The sequence below is a fragment of the Montipora capricornis genome, chromosome 12 (genome assembly GCF_036669925.1).
Source record: "Montipora capricornis isolate CH-2021 chromosome 12, ASM3666992v2, whole genome shotgun sequence".
Classification (NCBI taxonomy): domain Eukaryota; kingdom Metazoa; phylum Cnidaria; class Anthozoa; order Scleractinia; family Acroporidae; genus Montipora; species Montipora capricornis.
In genome coordinates, this window is record NC_090894.1 from 2,355,387 (window position 1) to 2,380,988 (window position 25,602).

At 38.3% G+C, this 25,602-nt stretch overlaps 1 protein-coding gene across 1 annotated transcript in view; it reads right to left on the reverse strand.

Annotated features, from left to right (window-relative positions):
* LOC138027544 (uncharacterized) overlaps positions 1-24,655 on the reverse strand; it is a 46,723-nt gene extending 22,068 nt beyond the window's left edge. The window contains exons 1-13 of the mRNA XM_068875090.1: positions 24,261-24,655; positions 20,797-20,853; positions 19,496-19,552; positions 17,773-18,018; positions 15,355-15,523; positions 13,582-13,695; positions 12,273-12,379; positions 7,609-7,671; positions 7,123-7,183; positions 3,692-3,736; positions 2,675-2,880; positions 2,135-2,188; positions 468-534 (exon numbers count right to left, since the gene is read on the reverse strand). Of these exons, the coding sequence (XP_068731191.1) occupies positions 468-534; positions 2,135-2,188; positions 2,675-2,880; positions 3,692-3,736; positions 7,123-7,183; positions 7,609-7,671; positions 12,273-12,379; positions 13,582-13,695; positions 15,355-15,523; positions 17,773-18,018; positions 19,496-19,552; positions 20,797-20,853; positions 24,261-24,419 (1,405 nt within the window). The 5' untranslated portion in view covers positions 24,420-24,655. The remainder of the gene's footprint in view (positions 1-467; positions 535-2,134; positions 2,189-2,674; positions 2,881-3,691; positions 3,737-7,122; positions 7,184-7,608; positions 7,672-12,272; positions 12,380-13,581; positions 13,696-15,354; positions 15,524-17,772; positions 18,019-19,495; positions 19,553-20,796; positions 20,854-24,260) is intronic.
* Between the last annotated feature and the right edge of the window lie 947 nt (positions 24,656-25,602).

Consider the following 25,602-nt stretch of genomic DNA (forward strand, 5'->3'; position numbering starts at 1 on the left):
ACAATTCTGGATTCGCTTGATTACAATCATTACCATGATCGCCAGTCATGAATTTTTCTACTCAAACAACCTTTAGTTTTGTTTTTCCCTAAATTTGCTTGACTTGTTTATTCCATTTTCCCAAATTAAGGGTGCGTTCGACTGATCGGATTCCAGAATAGGAAAACATGGAATACAAGTTAGAAATCCCTCGTTTTTACGGATATTCACATTAAACCTGTCAAACACCCGCTAAAATGCTATTTTAAACATATCTTCATTATTCTTGTTGCTTAAAAACGCCAAACATACCGCTTAAAATCATCACACTACGTGTTCTTATTCCGGAATAGGGTCAATCGAACGCACCCTAAAAGTACAACGATGCTCAATCGTTAACAAAAGATTCTCATCATATAATAACTTTGCAGTTAATCATCTCAGTTATGAAGTCTAAGTACTGGACGGCAATAGTAACCTAATCTTACCAGGCGTGAAAATTGTTATATTTCTATCAACGTTTCTGGGTGCTTCATCTTCAAAATATGAAAAAACCTGAAAAGAGAATATAACGCATATAATTTTTATTTTACGAATGTGGACTTTGGAAGTCTTATGTTGTTGTTGTTTTTTTTTTTTTTTTTTTGAAGCTATTCGTCGCGTTGTTGTCGTCGTTGTCGTTATTTTTCCTGTTTCTTTTGTTGTAAGTTATAATTGTCGCTTATGTTGATGCTGTTGTTATTGTTGTTGTTGTTGATATCGCTATTTACGTTTACGCTTACCAGTTTCTGATAAACAGGCCGAACTAGTTTACCAGTTTCAATACTTGGACTCCTTCAATTTGACTACTGTCTTTTTTGCTGTTATGTGGTCTCATCGATCAGTAGTCCATTCAGAAGATCACGCCAAGCCGACCACATTGCTGAAGTAAAGGCCAGACCACAACGCCGGGAACTCCATACCCTACTCTTTTCGACTAATGCTTTTGTTGTTAATGTTGTCGTTGTTAATAATGTAGCTGTTGTTTGTTATATTTCTTGTTGCTTTTTTTCCCGCTGTTTTTTTTTTTGTGGTTGTAATTGCTGTTGCTCTTAGCTTGTTATAGTCGTGGCTGCTGTTGTTGGTGTTGTTCAGTAGCTGTAGCTGCTGTTGTTGTCGGCCTCGTTGTCATTGTCGTTTTTGTTGATGTTTTTGCTGTTCTTTCCGCTTTTTTGTCATTGTTGTTGTCGTCGTATTTGTTGTTGCTGTTGTTATTATTAGTGTTGTTTTCGTTATTATTATTAGTGTTGTTCTTGTTGCTGTAACAGTTGCTGTAGCTGCATGTAGCTCTTCTTGTCGCTGATGTCGATTGTTGTTGCCGCTGATACTATTGCTCTTGCTGTTATTGTCGTGGTTGATATTGCTGCTATTGTTGCTGCTACCGTTTGTGTTGCTTACCCCACAGTCCCTTTCATCTTTAGAGGCAACTAATATATTTCTTTCCTCAGACGAACATACTAAAATTGGACCTACAGTAGCTCGCTAGCACCGGAAAACGATAGGTTCTTAAATAAATAGGGAGGTTAAGCAACGACGGCGACGGCAACGAGAATGTCATCTCAAAATATAAATTCACCGTCGTTATCGTAATCACTTCGTGACTATTTCAACCTTTTTAATATGACAAGGGTGTGGTAGTTTCTCAAAAATGATACTGGTCGGAACTACGCTTAATTTAGGGAAGAGAATGAAAATTTATCCTCAAATGCTGACGTTCGTTATAAATCTCAAATTTGGCTATTTCACGTTGTAGTTTTGCTGACGACGGCAAAGAAAAGGACAAAAGTGAAAAACGCACTTGTTGGGCGTACAAAGCTATATTGTTTTTGCTCACTAAATATGCATTGTTAAGTTCTCCTTACTGTCGCCTTTGACGTTGCTTAAGCTCCCTAATATGATATGGTCAACGCATGCGAATAACACGCGTGTTATTGTCTAATGTTTCGCAGATTTAAGTTCCTTTCAAGAGGGCAATATTCGCAAAAGGAAATCCAACTGAGAGAGAAATGAACAAAGTTTGCTCTCGCGCAAGCTTCAAAGGCAATATAAAAGGTAGTAAAGAGAGTTAACAATAGTTAGTGGGTAATTAGAATTTAAAAAAAAGAAACATTTTTACCTCAACAAAATAGAATTCATTTGGTAAAAGTGGCCCCACAATGCAGTAAGTCTCCTAAAAGGAGAAACGAGAAAATTGATTGACGGAGAGGGTGGAAGAAAGAACAGAAAAGAGCACATCCCCTAACTCAGACGAACGTTCTCGAGAGCAACGAATGGAAAGCTTGAAAATTTTCATACTTAAATGGGATATGAACCCAGCGATACTGATTCATTGTTCTCCCAATTAAAGATTTTTAGATCTGTTCGTTGCAGCAGTCACGAACATTAATTGAGCCGTAGAGGAAATGCTTTGTCCTCATTTCATATATAAAGTCTTGTGCAATTATTTTGTCATCCACGAGATATGCTCTTAACATGGCAACAAGATTTCTTTTCTCAAAAGCAGATTGTAACAATTATTTTGAAATAACTCTCTTGGCATATCTCAGTTTGGTGAGCATTTACCCACTCTCCCCTCCCCTCCCACTTCCCCACCCTCTTCCCTATGTTGATTACATAAACAAGTACATACAATTTGCGGTTTGGAATAAACGCTTACCACTGTCGTACCACACCCCATTTCAGAAAAATCGAGAGCGTTTGCTTTTCTTAAAGATACTTCAAAATTTGAGATGGCTTTGAAAGGGTAGACAGGCGGGAGCCATGTCAGGTTCGCGTGAAATGTGTAATCGTTGTTCATGGCCACAATCTGGTAGGTGAGATTTCTGACTTGTTTGTCCTCTATCGGGGCGTCTGGAGGATCAACTGCAGAGCAAATTTACAATGTTTATATTGTTATCCAGTTGCAAATACACAGGAAAAAATGTCCTAAACGCTTTTCAAAATCATGAAGAGCGCACGGTGCCATTTTAATATAACTATCCATGTGCAGGTCAAATCAAGCGGAGTATAAAAATCTTAGCTTTTGTGGCTAACACGTCAACATGAATGTATTTTATATTTTGTCTTTTGTTTGTTTAAATTTCCCTTGGTATTGACAGTATTCTTGGGGTTTCACTCACGTGATCAGCCATGTTTTTCAACGAAAACAAAAGAAGACGTTAGCATAATAACAGCTTTCAATTCCAGGAGGATTGGATCGGGACACCAACATGGCCGCCATTTCATTTTTTGGGGACACCGACATGGCGGCCGTGACGTCATGTGAAATCCAAGAATAGCTCTATTTTATGTGATGAAATGCACCCCCCCCCCCCCCCTGCCCCCCTTTAATCCCCATCCCGGGCATTTTATCAATAAAATGGATATAACTGCTTATTTAAATTCCTGTTGCCTTCTGAAATTTTGAAACTCGAGTTGTAAATTTTTGTTTTTGTTTTAATAACTGGGGAAAAAGTGACAAACAGGAGAATATAATCTTTTACGAAAAAAATAATCCGAAGCGTTTGACAGAGAAGTTGATATCATAACCAGTTATTTTCCTTTCGAAATTTCTTTGTTTGCTTATCGTTCCTTAGAGTCATCAGTTTTTTGAAGTTCTTGTTGTTTTCATTTCAAAGCAAGAAAACTGAAGATTGTGTAAAGTAAGAAAAATAACAAATTAAACCAAACTTACACTTGTAGCACTCTTCCTTAGGATAATTAGTGGTATTTTTACATCCTGAAAAAACAAAAAGGAATTTTAGAGCTTAGAGCTTTTTAAAATTACGACTGTGCTTTTCATTATCATTACAATTATCGTTATCGTTATCGTTATCGTTTTCCTTTTAATCAATACTTTCTTTTAGTTAATCAAATACCGGTCCTGTATTCGACGAAGAAGAAAATAATCGTTGGATATTGTCCTTCAGTAGCATTTTAAATGAAACACTTTAGAATCCAATTGAGGCCTTACACTACTGTAAAATTGATGTTAAAATCCGAGCTTTCGCCGATCTACGGCATCATCAGGGATAAGAAAAAATATTCCGCGTAGGGCTTATATACAGATGTAAAGTAAAAATGTGTGAAAAGCGAAAGAATGTGGGGGTAAAATGCCTAAAATAAATAAAGAGGTATGAATATGAATAAAAACGAGTGGTATGATTTAATTACCGAGTGTAAAGAAGATATGCTAAGTAACTTCTAGATTAAAAGGTCCGCGAATTCGCTGCATTCCTCTCGGGAGTTCATGATAGGTTTGTACTTTCGTATGTAAAACGCCAACTTGAACAGCACCGATAATAACAACACAAGTTCCTCAGACAACGTCACCACAAACAAACCCAATCTGGTCACCGACCTCACTAGTGACCTCAACTCCCAGGAAGTCAATCTCCTATCTAAAGGCCCCAAGTTCAGCCTCTCCCATGGCATAAGCGAACACACGATCACGGGCATCAATATAGCATTCTATCGGCTAGCCAATCAAATACGATGGAAACACTTTCGAGAATCAAGATTTCAACCTTCAGACTTCCTTACCTATCCACAGTCACGACACATCTACAAACCAGAATCTGAAGACGAACTCGAAAGAAAGCTCCAAAGGATCCACCACAAACTTCAAGCCACCCTTAACGAACATCAGCCACGCAGAGAAGAGAGTAATCAAAGAGCTCAAAGAGAAGAACTATATCTGCCTCCCCAGTGATAAAGGTACGGAATTCTGCGTAATACAGCAAGACACGTACAAACGAGTTGCACTAGCTCATCTCAACGACTCCAGCACCTATCAAAAGGTACCCCGCATGTCGGCCAATACAGTCGAGAACAAGGTCAACTCAACTTGGAAAAGTGTTTGCCTGCAGAACGAGATACCCTCTTTTGTCCGGAAGAGCTTCATCGCCGGAAATACCGACCTCCCCCGGTTCTACCACCTCATCAAGACACACAAAACTGGCCCAGCTATTAAAATACGACCTATTGTATCTAACACCAATGGACCAACACAGCGCCTCTCATGGCTGCCCTCCAACGCCCTCAAACCTTTGCTGAAAGACGTTCCAGCACATCTCGAAAACAGCCTTGAACTTATCAAGTACATCCAAGCCGGCGATTTTACCACTAACAAAACCCTACCATACCCATGCAGTCTCGATGTAGTGTCCTTGTATACGTCAATACCCATAAAAGAAGCCATTACCAACGCCACCGACAGAATTCACAGCCCAATATTTCACCTAGCCAAACAAGACATTAAGGACGTCCTCACAGTAACACTAAATAACATGTACTTCTCATTTAATGATCAAGTTTTCCGCCAAAAAGAAGGCCTTCCTATGGGTTCCAATATCTCAGCTATTCTGGCCATCCTGTTCATGGACAGACTCGAAACCATTGCCCTCTCTTCACATTTATCCATTAGCCCCTACAAGAGATATGTTGATGACACTTACCTCCAGACCACCTGTGAGGATGTGGCGGACCAATTCCACTCTACAATGAACAATCTGCACCCCAAGTTGAAGTTTGAAATCGAGAAACCAGAAATTACACCAAGTGGCCACCCACTATCACTACTTGACTTCAAAGTAACCATCTCCAAAGATTGCAAAAGCTCCTTTGAATTTTACAAGAAAACAGCAAAGAAACCAATATTCGTTCACCACCAGTCAGCGATACCGAAAAAATCAAAGATAAACTTCATTCGTAATCAGCGGAAACGCATCGAAGATAAATGTTCTACCAAAACGATAGCCAGGAAGCATCAAAATACTTTTGACGACGTCGTCCGTATCAATGGGTATCCCGAAAATATCATAAACAAAACTAAGCACTCTCAGAACCACCAGGAAAACCCCCGACCTCTCAACACCGAATGGTCGTACCTGAAGATACCATATATCTCCGAACATCTAAACTACAGAATCACAAGCATTTTCCGAAAAGAGGGCATACCAGTTCGGGTCGCACACAAATCATATACTCTCAGACGAGCCCTCTCTCACAACAACAAAGAACGGACATGCACGAGGGCCAAATGCCCTATCTCCGGCACCAAATTGTGCTTATTACGCAATGCTGTTTACCCAAATCACATGCAACAACTGCAACCAGCATTACATCGGGAGCACTATACGCTTTATCCACGATCGTGTGAGAGAACACCTGAACAACGACAACTCCCCCGTGAAGAAACACCTCTCTCAGTGCCAAAACAAGGTCTACAAAGGCATCGAAATTAAGAGTATTGTACTAGAAAACGATCCCGCGAATCTACGACTGCTCGAAGCGTTTTACATATGAAAGTACAAACCTATCATGAACTCCCGAGAGGAATGCAGCGAATTCGATGACCTTTTTTTCTATGAGTTACTTAGCATATCTTCTTTACACTCGGTCATTAAATGATACCACTCGTTTTTATTCATATTCATACCTCTTTATTTATTTTAGGCATTTTACCCCCACATTCTTTCGCTTTTCACACACTTTTACTTTACATCTGTATATAAGCCCTACACGGAATATTTTTTCTTATCCCTGATGATGCCGTAGATCGGCGAAAGCTCGGATTCTAAACGTTTTTTAACGATTTTAACATCAATTTTACAGTAGTGTAAGGCCTCAATTGGATTCTAAACTGTTTCAAGAAAATAATCGTTTGGCTTTGGCTTCAATACACTTACAGGCATACTTGCAGTTACAATAACTACATGAAGATCTTTCGTACCCTACTAGCTACTCTTATCTGAGTAGCTCATAGGTAGAGCACACAAGTGTATTCAGATTATCAAAGGTTCGAATTCTGTGAGGGAAGTAGTTTCCCCCTCACTACACCGACAACGCCAATCAGGCGATCATTTAGCACGATTTGCCAATCAAACGTGGTTGCATACAGATATGTGTGATAATTTGTGCAAAAATGTTTTTTTTAAATCCCTCATTTCTTTTTCTCGTGTTGGAAATCTCTTAGGGGTTCCGTCTCTTTGATTTGTTGCTATTTGTTAATCGCCATCTTGAATAGTCAGTCATGCTTAAAGGAATTCGTCTTGGCACGAAAAAAAAACCATAACAACAGCAGCAAGGCAAAGACGCTAGAGAAAAAGAGAGCATTCGCATTACCACGATATTCAAAATATATTGATGTTCCAGTGCTCGGGATGCATTGATTCAGTGTGTAAACCTGGAAAGAAAACAATCAATTGATCATTTTATCTTATTCTTTTAAGACACAATTTAACAGAGACTACTGACAGGAAATTTTATCATCTACATGAAAAGTGCCATAAATGAGACAATCAAAAGAGTGTTTTCACGTGACGTCACGGCAGCCATGTTGGTGTCCCCAACTAATCCTCTGGTAATTGGGCTCTATTATCATCAAACGCTTTCTTTTGTTTCGGTGGAAAAACAAGGCTTCTGATCACGTGCGTGAAAACACTCTATACAAGGTAAAGATGTTGCAAAAGTTTTCAAATATTCAATTTGTTTTTTTTTTTCTCTTATTTCCTTAAGTTACAATGTCACAAAAAACCCTGACAGGGAATTTTAGCTTCCTTACTTAGTATTTTTTATTGGAAATTAATTTAGGCGATCTGTATATCTCACCGTTAAAGTTGGATAGCATCTCATTATGTCATCATTGAAGTAAATAGATCCATTTGTCTGAGGCTGGCATGAAAGCAAGAGAAGGTAAGCTTGTTGAAAATTCAAAGTTTTGGAATTGCGTTAAAGAGGTCGGGTAGAAGTTGGCAAGCGGGAATAGTGTACTGGCAATAGCTGTTCAGCTCCCTACCCCAAACCTTCCTGTATAGTAGCCAATGTTTAGCTCTTGGCGATGAGTTAAAGGAGATTGAGTACGTTTGTGTTGGTTCTCCACTTTTCTCCGAGGGTTTCCCCCATGCATGGTTTGCCCCTGTAGTTTTCTCCCTTAAACAGGGGGCTAAGGGTAGCCTAAACTTTGTTTGATGGATGTCTCGCCGATTTCCTTTTAAATTACACCCATTACAGTTTTCTAAAGTTGGCGGAAATCGGACAGTAACATCAGCCAATCACATGAACTGTACTCAGCTTTATCCACCAAATCACAAAATTTATCACAATAACCATAGCATCAACCACCTACCATACCAAGCTGGGGATTTTTCAAAATGGACAAATTTGTAACATTAGACAGCAAAAAAAGAATGAATTTGTTTTCTCGGAAATTGCAATGGTTATGATCAATTGGTAACAGGACTTCGTGTCGTCCAATTCGGTCTGTAATCATGCTGCTGATTAAACAAATCACACTCCTACGCGGTCGTCCGATTTAATTAATCACTCGTATGATTGCAAACCGAATTGGACTCCACTTAGTCCCATTACCATTATAATTCCCAGTATTTCAGTGCTTTTCTTTTAATGTTGCAATATCTTCCTCAATATCCAGTTCATTCCGTAGTCCGAAGTCCAAAGTCCACATTCCATAACCCAACCATATAGCAGAACAGTTGTTCACATTCAAGACTGTTGTTAACGGTTTCATTTCAATCAAAACCAGGACCCGGATGCTTTATATGTTTCAACGATGACCTTGAAGAATATTTAATACTTCTTCTTAACAATACAGGGAGAAAAAATACGATACCGAATATTGCGTGCAACAAAAACAGAAAAACTCGTTTCCGATCACGACCACAATTCTTTATTTTATGTCTTCCTTTCTAGTTTGTCACGCAGCCGGTTTACTCGGGTGACTTAGTGTGCATAAAAGAGAAAATGGATTAAGAAATTAATGCAGATATAATTGGTATCATCATCATCATCATCATCATCATCATTATTATAAAAATAATAATTATTATTATTATTACTGTCACACTCAATAGACTTCAGTGAATTGCGCAGCGTTCAATCAAACTGATTTGATTTTACGATATCAACTTCATCGGGGTAAAATTATAGTTGCCCTTTAGCTGATGAAAAAGAAAAGACCAATACGGACAACTATTATAGACTATTATTAGATGGCTCTGTGTCACAAGGACTGGGAACTTCAAATTTACGAATTCGATGGGCTGAAATCGACATTGACCGCGGTCTAGATTTTCTCATCTAGACCGGAATCTAGGCCGGTAATGTTTTGCGGTGAAAAAGTTGCAAACTATAATGCAAAAATAGTGAGTATTTTCTTTTACATGTACCAATGTTTTTTGGTATCAAGAAATGACCTATTGTTCCTAATCAAATTCCATATCACATCTGTGCGCAATACCCTATTGTTTGGAGCCGCGGCAAGGAAAATTTTGTTTGCACTGGAGAGTCTGCAGACGCAGATTACTTCTTTAAACAGAGCGCTACACGAGGTCTACAGATGGTGCCTGGAGAACCGCCTAAAGGCCTGGCCAAACGCTGGCACATCTAGTAACATTGTTACATGAAGTTGCGACATGTGTTGAACGGGGTGGCCAAACGCACGCAAATTTTTATAATTTTCAACGCAACATGTCAATGTTCATGTTCTCCAGATCCCTGGCGCGCAATAAATAGACCTAGCGCGCATGCCCTAGCGCATCAATGTTGTGTAAACGTGGCCAAACGAGTACAACATCATGCAACATCCAAAATGTTGCACGAAAAATTTGACCGTTTTCAAATTTGATCCAACATGTTGCAACATATCGCAACAGGGTGGCCAAATGTACGCAACATGTTGTGCCCAACAATGTTGCTAGATGTTGAGTTGAAATGTTGCGAGCGTTTGGCCAGGCCTTTAATACAGTAACACCTCACCCGGCTAAGAGCAAAGTTATGTTAATTAGTACACAAGTCATTATAAGACCACTGCCTCCAGTACTTTTGGGTAAATCGATATTAAGCTATGTCACAAAATGTCGTCTTCTTGGAATGATCGTAGACGACAAGCTCACTTAGATACCACATATGCTAGAACTAAAGAAAAACTTTGCAAACAAAATAGACTTATTGAAACGCTCAAGGTTTTTGCCCAAACATGTCCTTTTCAAGTTCTATGTTAGTGTAATGTTACCTTCTAAGAAGAATGGTATTATTTTATAGGGTTCGTGTACAAATTCAGATCTTCTGTATTTAATTGAGAAATTTCACTGTAGAGTAGCAAATATTGTCCACAACTTATCCAAAGATACGGCATCTGGTGAAGTTCGCAACGTTGTGGGAAAGAATACGATCAGTTTAGATTACAAATTTCAAATATTTAAACTATTTTATAGAGCAAGTAACGTCTAATTAATAGCATATTCAAAAGACGGGAATGTAGCTATTCACTAAGAGATCAAGAAGCCATCACGACACCTAGATATAATACTAGATTACTTAGATTGTTAAAAGACTCACTGGTATATCAAGGTTCAGTGGTATGTAATTTTGTTAACCATCACGTAAAAATGTAGGTAATAATGACCTCACTGAAGAAACTTCGTAGACTACTCAGGAGAAATGATCACTTCAGGAGCTTTAGTTCACTGATTTATCGGGTGCGACAGTTAGGGACAGATTAACTGATTACACGTGTTTTTAAGTGGAGAAGTAAAAAAATTTAATTTTAATGTTTGATTGCATTAGTTTCTAACTTAGTTCGCGTTTTAAGAATTGTTATCTATAAGAATGTTCTTTAAAAATGTGTTTTAGTTATAATTAATAGTTTTTAATTGGACGAGTAATTATTTTGTTAAGTACACGACCCCACAAGCTTTTTAGCTTTAATTCTTATCGTGTATAAGTAAACATTCTATTCTATTCTATTCTATTCTATACTGTTACTCATGTGTAACCTTGAACAAAGTGATTGCTTTTAATAGGTCTTAACGTTTCATAACCAGTCCCTCGATTAACTATGCTCAAACCAGACTACAAGCAAATTTTACCAAACATAAATGAGCGGAATTCATAGACGTTTCCCTGAGACTTCAGCAGAAAAAGTGTGATTCATCCCGGCACGAAAGTCTTCCCTGGTTGAGTTTTGTCTTGGTTTCTGGTCACTTCGTAGCAACTATTTACATGCTCGCTCAATGAAACGTGTCAATACGGGATGATTGACCATGATCTCCTCCTCGTCCTCAGCACCGGGATAAAAAATCCGAGTAAATACTTTACAGAGTTTCATCCAACATTTTGAATTTTGAGTTTTCCTCGTGAATGAATGGATTGAGTTTTTATTTACGTGCTAAAGCTATTGTTTCATTAAGTTTATGGCAGTGCCAAAGAGCATGATGACAAAAAAGGTAAGGAGTACGAGCAAACTTTGGCACAATTAAGTTAAGCTCATCGCCACTAATCGCCGTTAACAAGCGAAATGTTAGTTAGTACAAACCAGTTACATTAGACGAATTAAATTGTTCTTGTTTGACATATACTAAACATCTCATTAACCGAGGTTAGTCAGTCTGTATGGGAGAACCTTGACCTAGGTCGTGTGCACAGACGTCACCCTCACTGCGTTCGGTCTGTACTCACGACCTCGGTCAAGATTCGCCCATACAGACCTCCTGCTCGCTTAATACGAGCTAAGTAAAGTACTTGATTTGTAATTAGTATTGAGATGACTATAATACTTTTAAGGAGGCTCGAAAGGGTTTTTAGCTGCGCGCGTAACCTACACACGCCAAAAAAAAGTAGCGCGCACAACACACCGGAAGTGAAAATAAGGCGTGAAATCCCGCGACCGGGAAATAAAACCTGCGAAAAAAAAATTGTCTTTATCTCGAAATTTTGCTCGGTGACCTATCTTGATTTTTTTGCATGCACGTATCATTCACGATGGCACTTCAACTAAAAAAATTTTCAGGGAAAATTATGTAGTACAATTTTCTGTAAACTATAAAAAGCCCTTTTTCGGTGTGTCTTAAATTCTACTAGCTAACTTTTTGTCCAACTCTCTAAGAAGTTAAAGAATTTAGGGAAATTTCCAACAAAGAAATAAAAACGGTAGGTCACCCACTTAGTTTGTCAGATAATTTTCAAACGCTGAAATTTAGATAGCCTTTTTGTGGTACCGGCGTGTTGCCATGGTAACCTATATGACGTCATCAGCACCCTTAAAGTATTACCCAACAATAGAGTTGGAAAGATATTTATAGTTTGCCTACACTATGAAATATCCTTCTTCGGTATCGTTCATGGTTTCACAAACACTATAGCAACGAAAAACCCTTTCGAGCCCCCTTAATAGCATTTTGAAATTAGATTGCGCTTTTCTAACATCATTTGTGTTCTTTTCAGAAAGAAAATAAAAGTGGTTTTCTTTTTCTTACCCCACCAGTCGTTGCAAGTTTTATATCGATAGCAGACGATTTGTAACCGTCACATTGATCGTTGGTGGTCCACACCAGAGCATAGTTGGAAATGACACGTTCGTCTTCTTGATGAATAAAGGAGATAAAAGGAAAGAATATTAAAAGAGAAGAGGCAAATGAACACAACATGTACAATTGCATGGATCACGAGGATTATAGGATGCTATAACCCAAAATGAAAAAAATATATATGGCCACTTTACGTCTTGTGGTGTAATAACCGAAATAACCCGTCTGCGTCGATATTTGTCCTGTGATTATTTCCCGTGTCAAAAAGAAACAAAGCCAAAATTAATCATACTGGCTTTTTACGCGCGGTTTTTGCGTGACATGCAAATTAATGAGGGCGAGTTGTCAAATAAATTAACCCCACTCTGGCCTACTGATAATGTCCCCGGTCGAGACATTTTCTGAAAAATGAATATTTGAGGAGCGAAGCAAAAGGGAAAGGGTTTATTAACTTAATAATGTACACTGGGGTAGACAATGGTGTTTTCTGAGAGGGAAGGCATTATCCGTTGGTGAATTGGTAATATTAACAACTTGGTGTGGCCTTGATACCTGTAAAAGAGACTAACTGGGAATATCCAGTGTTGTAGGTTACGGGAAGAAGGGATGCTGTACCGGTGAAAGGGTTTTTCTCGGAGGTTTTTCTCTGGGTTCTCCGCATAGGAAAATATACAACGGAGCAAGGATGGCACAGTCGGTTAGTGCGCGGCCTTGGTGCAAGAGGTCCTGAGTTCGATTCCCGGATCTCGCATCCTTGTTTCGACTTCTTTCCTTTCCGTGTGGCTAAGTAGCTTTAAATACCCGTAAAACGGAGCACTGATGGAAAGGGGGGAGCAAAATGAGCGCACCGTCGACCTCAGGTTTGTCAGTTGAATTACTGTTTCGAGTTGTCGACGTTAATTATGGTTACTTTGGTGTAAATAAGCTTTCTTCTTTTTCGTTTTCTTAAAGAAACATGTGTTCTTTAAATTCTTTTCACGGTTCAGGTTAGTTTTAAATTACTTACTTGTTTTGTTTGGTGGTCTCAGTAGAGACCCAGCAACAATTCAAGGCCATCCATTTTTCTTTGACTTTCCTTTTCATCAAAGGAAATTCAAGAACAACGAGAGATAAAACGGTTTTCGAGTAAGAGCCTTATCAGTGATTAATCTGCTTTATTACAGCCGTAATACCAAGTTGATGTTTGTTTGTTTTTCCGTTTTGTCATGGACACATAAAATGCAAGGCGACTTCACCAATGAAAGACAAATCTTCTTACCTGTCGGTGGACTCCATGATGCAGAAAGCTTTAGCTTAGCTCCCGACGCTTTGTTACTATCATACATAATGTTCCTTACGGTGATATCACTCACTGGTCCTGGCCTAGGAAGATCTGGAAAATTAAGACGCAACTTAAAAAACTTTACCACGGATTTTCTTGACTTGGCCGTTTTACTACAAGTCAGGAGCCAACGCCCATTGTTGCAGTAGGTGTACCACTCCAATACTTGGAATACATCACGGCATTTTCACGGACCCAGGTAAGAGTTCAGTTCATGTACTCATTAGGAACCTTAAGCGAAGACAACGTAAACTATATGGAGGACCACACCCAAGAATGATATTTTCCATTATTGTAATGATTTCCACTTTAATGATCTTTCTATAATTCTTCCATAAAATATGTTCCAAGTATCCGGGGATCACAATAGCATAGACAGCGTTGATGGTAAGCAGGAAAAATGAAAACGTATCATCGTGTGTTCGCGTCCAGTGGCATGGTCAAGGTTTTCACTTGCACCACAAGCATACGCGCAGGTCAAGACGTGTACGCAAGCTATAATTGACATTTTCTCGTTTGGTGTCTTTTCTCCAAACAAAAACACAAGCAAACGTCACTGTTAAGCAGAAGCGGATGCAAAGAAAGCCTGGAAAAAATCCAAGGCTTGAATGGCACACGAATTGCGCTGCGCTGCTCTAGCTACCAACTGAGCTATCAAACCAACTAGGAGATGGTGACTTGTGAGTTCAAATTCTATTCCGCAAGAGGTGAACAAGGTGATTCCTTAGTTTTGCATTGCGCAACCCTACCGTGCATAATTTCTTGCATCACTGGCGCACGCTTTGATAAAATGGAGGATTTTTATGGACGCCAAGCTTTATCCTTTCAAGGAATGGCTATTTTCTCCTCAACGAGTACAGTGACTCCCATTTTTATTTCATATTTTTTGCGGAGAACGGTATCTTCATGGATCAATAAAAAAAATCAGCAGAAATCTATGGTCAGTTTTGTTTTAGAAATTTCATAAAATTGTACCGAAAGAGCCATTACGAATGCCACAGCCCACACACAAGTTAAATCTATTTTGGAGTTTTAAGCATTCACAAAGGCATTCAAATACATTCTTGAGGTACGAACGTAAATTAACCATAGAATGTCACCAGGCTCCGCGTTATATCTGGGATAGTATCAGGGACTACATTTAATCAAATCGAGCTAAATTGTCCAACATGGTCATAACTAACGATGACAGTATAATCACAAATAACCGTAAAACGCCGGTGCATTGAATCGTTAATCAGCAACTTTTGCGTTGACAAAAGACACTATATAATGAGCGCTACTGTGTTGCGTATATTGCTTGCGCTGGTGCCTCCATTGCTTTTGAAAACTAGCCTTGAAAAAGTTTAAATTTGGACATTTCATATCCATCTTGCCGACCATGAAGAGGGAGAGCCATCGTCACCGCTAGTTGAATCTGTCAACTTTCGACGTTCTAGTTTGTCGACGACCTATTTGCGTAATGTCACTATTATTGGCAATTCCCGACCGCAGGGTATGGTAGAACGCGATCTCGCTAATGAACAACCATTTTAGCTGCGTGCAAGACGACCAAAGTTTTTGAACCTGCGCGTGCAAGATCTTAAGATTGGTCAATCCTGCGCTCCTCGTTGTTAGGAACAGTAAAAAGTTCAGTATAAAATAAAGTAAACAGCCTTTCACAATACGGGTTATACCAGTCTTGGGGAAGTTACAAGTACAATAATTTACCTGTCCCTATGGTAGGGTCTCCATAACTGACAGATGAGTTTGCAGTAACAACTAGTATTTGGAAGTCATAAGATATGCCATTGAACTTATAGCGACCTGGCAGTCCAACATTTGGAACGTCAACACAGAGTTCTTTGATCTTCAGGCTACCACGGGGAACTGTAAATACCTACATGGAGAAATAAAGATTAAGGTCACACCTGTCGATCGCAAAAAAAATTATGTAAAAAGATAGAGATATCGTCTGGATAGCACAAGTCATGTTACTAATATTTTGAAAAATATAAACACACTTTTGAATTTACGGAACATGTTTCGATGTTTCAAACATCATCTTCAGCCATAGTGAGTGTATCATTAAATTTTTTACAAGATAATTCGTATGGTTCGAATTATCTTGTAAAAATTTTAATATTACACTCACTATGGCTGAAGATGATGTTTGAAACATCAAAACATGTCACGTAAATTCAAAAGTGTGTTTTTTTTTTTATTTTGTGATCCCACGTATGCCTGGCACTGATATACAGAAAAAACATTTTTCTTTCATTTCATATGAATTTTAATATTAACAACACAACAGTTTTGTTTTTACAAGGTTTGAACGACAACTGTTGCACAACGTTGAAATGCAACATGTTACCAAGCGTCGTTATCACGCGATTCTTAATACACGAATGAGGCATACCGCAAACGGCAAACCTGAAACCGTGGTTTGCAGTCGGCGGTAAACGTTGATCTTAAGGTGTCCATTGTCTTCGCTCGCACCTCAAACGCTACTTTTTGTGGCATCAAATCGTATTTGAAGAAAGTATTAATTAAGCAATGAAGACCCATAAGCCACATGAATATCCGAGGTCTGGCGATAGCAATAGGAAAAAGAGAACATAGCGGAAGGATCACAGAAACATATGAGTGATGCGAAGCAGGCAAGGTTAGCACAATGAAGAAAAAGAATCATATTATTAGAACTGGCCCTCAGACACCTTTGACGAAGCGTATCGGCGAATAACATCTGAAGAAAAATCATGTGAATTCAAGAGGTGCTAAATCAGGCTCTTTCAGTACACTGCCAGTTAAGGAGAACAAACACACTTGTAGCGAAAAAGAAATAAGACCATGACATGTGGATGACGTAGAATGAACATGTGGCCACTAAAATATGCCGTTATATCTTCTATTTACAGAAACTAGTCAATGATAACAAACGTTACAATTTGTGGATATGAGGAAAAATTTTCAAGGCTTTGACCAAGAAAGAGCAGGTCATGCGTTTTGACCGCAACGGTAATACACATGATCTGACCAGACCCCTTTCCGAGTCAAAACATATTCAGCAATGGGAAACAGGATTGCAATTTCACGTATCGCATAAGTTAAATCTAGGTACGAAATTATCCTGTTAAAATTCGTGTATGTTAGCACTGAGAAGATCCCTATAATATTTATACACTTATAGTTAAATCAATATGGTTGTTTTTTGTATAGTGTTGCCTATGGCTTGCAACTGTAATGCAAGAGCTGTTAGGTAATTATCTGATCTGGAATTAATGCTGCTTGAGGAAGTATGAATTGTAGAACCAGAGTGATTAAACGGGGCTGTGGGCTTTATGTCCTATGCAAGAGCATTACTAAATGTCTGTTAGGCGTAGACAATAACACCTCGTTGTTGTGTTTACAACTAAAAGTAAAAAAGTTCGTATTTTCTGAGAACGACACTTGAATAAATTTGGAATAGATTTGGAATCGCGTGCATGTGCTCCGTAGAGAAACTTCATAATAGAAATTAAATGTTTCCTCAGCCTGGAACGACTAGAGATGCAAGATTTTTTTTTTTTGCTGGAAGCATATCAAAGTGCCCCTATCCTCAAAACATTTTATTGTGGAAAAGTCAAATTTCAACCTCGAAAACAAAGCTGCATGCACGACTTGCATAAAATTGACAAAATGGTCCTTATTGGAGTTGAGCCTGCAGGAATATTTTCTTTTGTTTAAAACTACATGCAAAAGAGGCTTAAGGGTCACTTCAATGCAAAATGACCCCTTAGCCTCGTTCATGTGGCAAAACCGCTGATCCCACGACCGAGATGGTGAGAGGCATGATTATATCCCTGAGATCAGTTTATAAGCCTTCTTCTTGCATTCCGGTTTTGAAAGAAGTTTTGCAATGTACTAAGAGGTTTGTAACGTCAGCTCAATAATATAGGCCGATAGCTCACACTAACTCGACCTCTACTTCTTTCTATTTTACGGCAAACTTAAGTTAGAGTTTTAAACTGAAAACGGCAAAATATTTTCACAATCGGTAAAAATATTTATTTCAGCAAAAAATATTTGAGATTAGGTGCACTCTAAGTTTGCTACGGTTCACGTAGATGCAAAAAAAATAGTGCAAATGCGAGCCGAGGGCATACATACATGGTCAAAGATATAACGCCTTATGATTCGCAAATCCCAAGTGTAGCGCATTCTAATAAGGTACACAGGTGTCCCAGTGGTATTCTTTACCGGTTCCCACTTCAACTGGATAGTGGTTAGATTCTTTTTTGCCACTAGTGCTGCTTCTGATTTTGGTTCCTTGGGGCCATTTCTTTTTGTGACTGACGCGAACGTTTTTAAATGCGTTAAAAATGTGCAGCTAGCTCTGCAGCTATTTGATGCATTCTAAAAACAAGAGAAACAAAGGAAGACGAATAATAAATTCGCTATTCAACCAAATTAGCTATTCAACCCCTTTGGCTAAAAACAAGGGTGATGTACGTAGCAGCTTTCGTGACATATGTAATTGTTCGCTACCAAAAACAAAAGACTAATAGCAGATACGGCAGCCATTTTGATTTCTGTTGTTTGAAATAGCTATTATGGGATTCCCAGCGGGAAAATACATATTGATTTGCCCTGAGCATCCCATAATGTCTGTCGAAACAATAGAAACCAAAATTGCCTCCGTATCTGCAAAATAGTGAGCAGCAGGTCATGAGAGTTGCTACACTACTAAAAACAAACGCGCTCACTCCCACTAGGTGCAACCAAGCACGAAGACCTCCTTTTCGACTTATGTCCTGATTTGGGTATCCTGTAATCGCACCAAAGCAGGCCCTCCCCGCAGTTAAGGCTACGTATTTCCAAGGTTTCACTACGTATTTTTTAGGCTTGCAAAGGATTCCTGAGCTATCAGACCAGTTGTACATGTGTTGGTCAATTGCAAGTTCAGGTTATATCCCAAAAGAGTGTGTGGATTCTATAACGTCCCACAGAAGTACTATGAGAACATCATGAATAAATAAGCTTAGGCCCGTTTTAAACGTTGCACATGTGCCGAATCTAATGCAAACGAGTGAAAACAATACATTTTTCTCATTTGCATTAGATTCGGCACATGTGAAATGCGACGTTTAAAACGGACCTTAATGAACAAAAACAATGGCACTGCACGCTCTGCACTTGCGTTTTACATTTGGTACATTTCTAAAGCGTTGTCGTCCTGACAACCACGCGAAACGACCAAATTTGAGGTTAAAGGTGGTTTGCAAACCAATCTTTGGAGACACAGATAACAATGCTGCAATGTAAATTGCTGGCGGGAGCTAATGAGCGATCTTTTGTTTTCGTCCACCAACATGGCGGCAATTGTAATGACGTAATGTGAAAACCACCCGTATGGAGGACACGAGCACATCCACAACGTTCTCACGAAAATTTTTATTCCTGGAATGTTGATACACAATTGAACTACATTTTTATGCATTTTTTGGTTGAACAGCATAAACGCAGATCAGGTAAAACAATTCAGAACAAGAATACTTACCGAGAAGATCAAGATTTGAAGAAACCATTTTTCATTTTTCTTCTCTTTGACTTGTTCAGAGGAAAATAGTACTTCGCCAATCATTACCGAATCAACCAATCAGAACGAGAGGAAAGAATTATTTACTTGTGTTGACATAACTTAATCACAAATACTAAACAAATCAACGAAGTAATATATTTCCCACCTATACCGAACAACTTAGCGACGATCGGGCGACACTTGGAAAGGGACAAAGAGACATCGCTCCTTCCGTAACATCTCATTTTGGATCTAAACTCTTTTTTCCCACTATTGGCCCATCTCAGTTAACTGATTATAGGTGCGACTTACACAGCTTCGAATGCACAAGGTTTCATTGCCAAAGGTCTTGTCACATGGATGCAGACACTGAAAAGTAAGACATCTTTACATTAATATCGTTTGAGATTTTCACAATGACTAGCTAAGGCCAATGGATTGGTTTCCAAGAGCAACAGTGACGTCCAGCTACCCACTTGAGATGGGCCGCTGACAGGTGGATGTGCTCACGAGAACCAGAAGAGAATTTGACAACTTTCGTAAACGGAAAGGCCATCGCACGGCGTCGTCTATTCTAGTGAACTGAGTAGACGACGCTAGGTTTCGTTTAAGAATATCAATAATGTTATGAATTCATGCCCCCACAAAAAAAAGAAATAGAAAGGGTCAAAAAAGGAAAAAACAACCGTGCGACAGGTTCCTATCTCGTCGCCTGCAAAACAAAGCCATTTCATTGGATGAATGTTAGTGCATGACTCTCGCTGCAAAAATTGTTCCGTTATATACAAGCCCAGTGTGGAACATTTACTTTCCTAGTTGTAGTAGGCTGTAAGCTATTGCTATAAGGTAAAAAGCCTCAAAAAGTCTGAATAGAATTAAAGCTGTGTCCTCTGAGGTATTGTAGCTGTGCACTGGTTTATGAAATGTCCTCATCCGGACTGGCACACCTCACCAACCCCCAATGAAGTACGTTTTGAGGGTTCTTGAGATAAAACAGTGCAATTGAGTTAAATATTTAACTCTTGGGACTGAACTATGCTTTACTGGAATTAATATCCATTGTTTTCACACTTAGAATACCCGAGATAAACTCTGTTTAAGGCTGTAAAAATATGGAATAGATAAATTAATGTTCCCCAATTGTAAACTACTGTAGTTAACACCGCTGAAGAAAAATACAACGGACTCATTTATACTGGGTAACCTCGTCCTGAAGGGAAAGAATTTGTCATTATTTTCCGTCCTTTCAGCTCTCATAATTGTTTATCATAGTGTGCCTTAGTCATAGCTATATAGTCAGTACGACATCAAAAAGTGTTGTTGTTGTTGTTGTTGTTGCATTCTAATATGTGTTTATTAATTCGAAACTGGACTGCTGTGCAAAACAGCATTGATCAATGATCAAACTATGTTAGAAACTTGATTTCCACGAATAACTACAGCACAGGAAATAGAAAATGCAGACGTTCAGCATAACATGCTCCCTTTCTTGTTAAATGAATGAATGAATCGGAATAAATGAATGGATGAATGAATAACTATATTTCAACTGATGAAACTAATCAGCAAACTAATAGATTGCAGGTATCAACTAGTGATCAGCAGGTTCTCACTTCTTGGCATGCTGAGCTTTCACACACGTTCTCTGAAGCGTTGTTTTGGCCTCCGTACTGCAAAACAAGAAGGAAACAAACAAAATTTAAGTCAGTTTATAATAATAATAATAATAATAATAATAATAATAATAATAATAATAATAATAATAATAATAATAATAATAATAATAATAATAATAATAATAACAATAAAGAACCAACAACAAACTTAACCCACATATGGCCACGAGTCCAGAATCGAACCTAGGCCACATCGCTATCCCTGCTCCCCAACTGAGAAATCCTTAACTGGGGACCCTGTAATCATAAGGTCAATTATCCTATCTTTTCTTAATCCATTATTTTGATACTTTAGTTGTCTTAGATCTTAGAACTAGTAATAATTCTCAAACGTTGTGGACGATAATGCAATCGGTCATCATATTATGCATGAAGCTTTTGATGACTTTTAACGCTTGCCAACAATTCGTAGTAGTTTTTTTATGGTCGACTGATACACCTCAGTAGGTAGTCTGGCATGATTCCGGCCTAAATCTGACATTTATGCCACTTTGAACGGTCTCTGTATCTCGAGAAAAACGAGAAAGAGAATTTATTTTGATAACGGCTGAAGATATAAATAAATAAACAAATCAATAAAGAAACAAATAAGCAATAAATAAATAAATAACTTCTGGTGTTGAATTTGCTTCTCATGCATATTGCTTGAAAAAGGGAAGTGAGGCTACGACAAAGGAAAATGCGAACATGAGTCACGTTTACATTATCACGTTTTCCTTGACTAGCTCTATCTCTATATATAGTTACACCAGCAAATATCGATCTTGCCATTTTTTTTCTTGTCATGCGACTTTCAAAAACTGGCACGTATGTTTTTGGCAAAGGCCGGGACATGTGCCATCATGGAAACTCTCGTCATATGTTCCAATTTACACTACCACTGAAAACTTTCCAGGAAAACGCATCAAAGAAAACTTGCCAGTGTAAATGTGGGTAAAATATAATTTTTATGGATTATTGGATCAATCAACGTCATTTGCAAAAAAAGACTAGCCGATACGTCGCAAGGTTTTTTTTTTTACAAATGTAAAGTTCGCTAACTTTCTCTGCAAATTAAGATTTTTTTGTTTTAGACCAAGAGTGAACAAATACACAAATACAACGCGAACTCGATTTATTAGATTCTCACTTTAATTTACCATATATTTACTCAGTTTGAGTTTTAATTTTTTTTCTTGCTTATTATGACTGAGATTTACTAATTAGATATCCTTTGTTCCCCTTACAGATACAGAGCCTGCTGTAAACTATTACATCTGTATACTCTGTAATGCAAACACCTCGTGAATCAGGAAAAATACATTGAAAACTAATCTTGAACATTCGTGAATCCGGAAACATCTGATTTTGTGCAAACGTAAAATCGTGCAGATATGTTGGCCCTATTGTAGCTTTGAATTGCATATTTCCCTCAATCGAATTTAAAGATGTATCGCGGAGAAAAAAAGTATCCAAGTATGTTGTTAAAATGTTATACAGTAGGTGACAAAAATATTCAGTAACTGAAGCAGATCTTCTCTACGTGAGCAATCCCGTATCCGTCGAAAAACTCTTCGAATTATTCGGATGTAGAGATTGGATTCCCAATTGAAAACCGGGATCCCAGATTCTTGACGAATCTAAATTGAAAATTCTTCAAGCACGATTCATGTTTCGTGAGTAAACGCCAATACAAATTCGGAATAACGACATTCCGAATTGACCACAAATCCTGAAATTATGGAGCAAGCGTTGTCTTTTTATCGATTCCACCTCTTTTTTAAGGTTTTCTTTAATGTTTGCGTCGAGCCACCTGCTTGCCCTTGAACTTGGCCTAAAAGCACCGTTTACTTTCACACACGGGTCGGGTCGAGAGAGCTAGCAACGTAAAGGAATTGAAAAAATCAAAATATAGTTAAATTCGAAGTTTGTTACCATGACGAAGTATATGTATACCAAACACAAACTTCATCATGTGCTCTAGAAAACCAGATAATTGCAAAAGCCTTGTCTTTGCACGCTTAATAATGCGGTGCTAAAAACGGCAATTCTACGTCAGCTTTTTGTTCCAACACTAAAGTGATTTATTTTCAAAGGCCCCTTTGACGTCATTAGCTAAAAAAAGGTGTTTTTCCTCTTCTCAAAACCACAAAAAGAAACTATGGAAAACGTGTATTTTACAGCAGACCGAAACGGGGCCGGGTTAGTTTGAGATCTTTTCGTATCGCGTGTTTTCTGTCTTAGTTTCGCGTGACTCACAGTGATATACAAAATATACTAGAATGATACGCTTTCGCTAAGAGAGACCAAAGAACAAACAGGAACAACTTTTTTTTGTTTGGGAATCTTTCTTTTGAAATCTGTCTGCTAATGACGCTCATGCAGATCAAAACCGCAGAGTAATTTACATATTACAGTCTTCATAATGATCAGGCACATCACTACCTTGCATTTTTTTGGTCACGAATATATCAATGACGAATATAAACTAACTTCCGGACCGGAAATGCTTCTTTTTGGTTTAATTATCGTCAGCCCTGCTTTCGACAGCCTCTTGAAGAAGACTTAGCTTTGTTTATTTCACGGTTGCTCTTTAGTTTGATGCTACATGTTGGAAATTAAAACTCTTTTAATAATGATTCCCTTGCACAGGGCGAAGAGTAGAAAAGAGATCAAAACGCTTTCAATACTAAAAGAAAATGTGCAAAATTAAACCACAAATGAACTTCTTAGAAATTACAGCAATCCTTGGCTATAATTTGGAAGAATAAACTAGAAATTATTTTCAGCGAAAAAAAGTTAGGAGAAAATATAGCTCATGACTTAAAGTTAGATCGGCCCCCGATAACCAATGCAAACAAGTGTTTTGCTTGTTATTAACGAAACAACTATGGCGAAAAAGGAGAAGTGGACACATTATTGTATGTGTCGACAACTCTCGAACCTCGTTCAAATAGCATCAACTTGTCTTGCGAATCATGTATAGGGGGTAGAGCCGATTGAAGAGACTCGTCGATTCCTTGTCACAATTTGTGAAGTAGCAGATCATTTAAGATCATGTAAACTACATTGTAGCTTTTACGTCCACGCAATTTGAGTGAATATCAGTAAACTAAGTGAATGAAAAGTACAATATTAAAATAAATAACGAGTGTAAAGAACTAATCCCAAGTAAACTGAAATTTGCAATCCAATTAAAAGTTGTACAACACGCATTGACAATATTATTTGCAAAAATAAATGTCTCCACAAATGTGTAAATGCTGGAATAAATAGCCAGTCGGTTTCACGATTATTAATCTTTTCGTGCAGAAGTTAAAAAGAGTCGAGGGTATGCAGTCTTATCAAAATATTAGCTCGTTCCCTAGCTTTTTACTCTCTTTTTTTTTTTTTTTTTTTAACATCAATCATGGTTATCTTACCAGAGTTAAACAGTTCGCAGTGCAACGTGCTTCTGTGACTGCTCTTTTTAACCGCTCAAAGTACGAGGACTGTGAATCCACCTTCACCCAGCAAAGAGTCAGGAAAACGGCTAACTGACAGCAATAGACGAGGCAAAATTCGATGTTCCTTTTGGCCATAGTCGAGTTTATTCCGTCTTCGATGTCAAACAGACTACGCCGAATCAGGCAACAAGCGATTGTTACAAAGGGAAGCGTGGACTTTGATTGGCTCAATAGTACTGTTTACGCTTCAAGAGGCTATCACGGAGAGACGATTGAAACGTGTCGCTTGATCAATTATGTGCTCTGTGCACCATGGAATAATAAAGTAGGTCAATGTTGCAAGCGATAAAGACGTACTTTTTTAGCTTCTCCGTTTTTCACGTTTCTGCGTGCCGGCTCTTGGAAGTAAACAAAGAGGCGCAGCCGGAAACTTAGAAAAACGCATCACAGACTACAAACCGCAGATTACAGCCGTGCAATATATATCTCCGTGAAATTGCCCGACAGCGCAAATTTTATCGATTCTCGCAATATTTTGTTCTGGTAAAGTGAAAATGTGATTAAAATTTCAATCCCCGAGACCAGGTGTTTTTTGCATGATGATATTATAAACTTCCAAAAAACTTTCAACTTACACGACAAGAAAAATGAAGCAATATCGAACACTCAAATTGACTGGCCTCTCTCCCGGAGAGCTATTCAATAAAATTTATGAACTATTCAGTTTGGCCGCCGGAAACACCCATTCTGAAGCGTTCTCAAGCACAATCGGTTGATATTCGTTAACTAATTTGATGAATCCAAATTGAGGTACTCAATCATAAAAAGCCCTTTCAGATCTGACAGTATGATAATGAACGCTTTCGCCTCGATTACACGAGCGACAACCATAAGGAAAACAAATTACACGTGGTAAGCCAAAAAGTCTTTGTTAAAGGACCAATTTTAAGATCAACCCGGTGTTCAAGCAATGAGGACTGTAGAGTTATTTCAACGACATTAAATTCTTTCTGAGATATTTGCCGTTATTTTTTCAGTAAATAAAAAGTTAACCCGTATGTTAACCACAAATTGAAGGGAAATGCACGTATCTCAATTAGCCAATGTCAAAAATAGCATAATACGCTTTGTTTGTCCCTCCAAAATTTCGCATAAGCATTGCTTTTATTTCTCTTGGCACATACAATGGTCTCAAGAGGAATTGGAAACAATGCTTCTGCAACATTTTGGAGGGACAAACAAAGAGTATTATGGTATTTTTGATATTGGCTAATTTTCCTCGATACATTAGCCATAATTTCTATCATTTTCCTTTTTT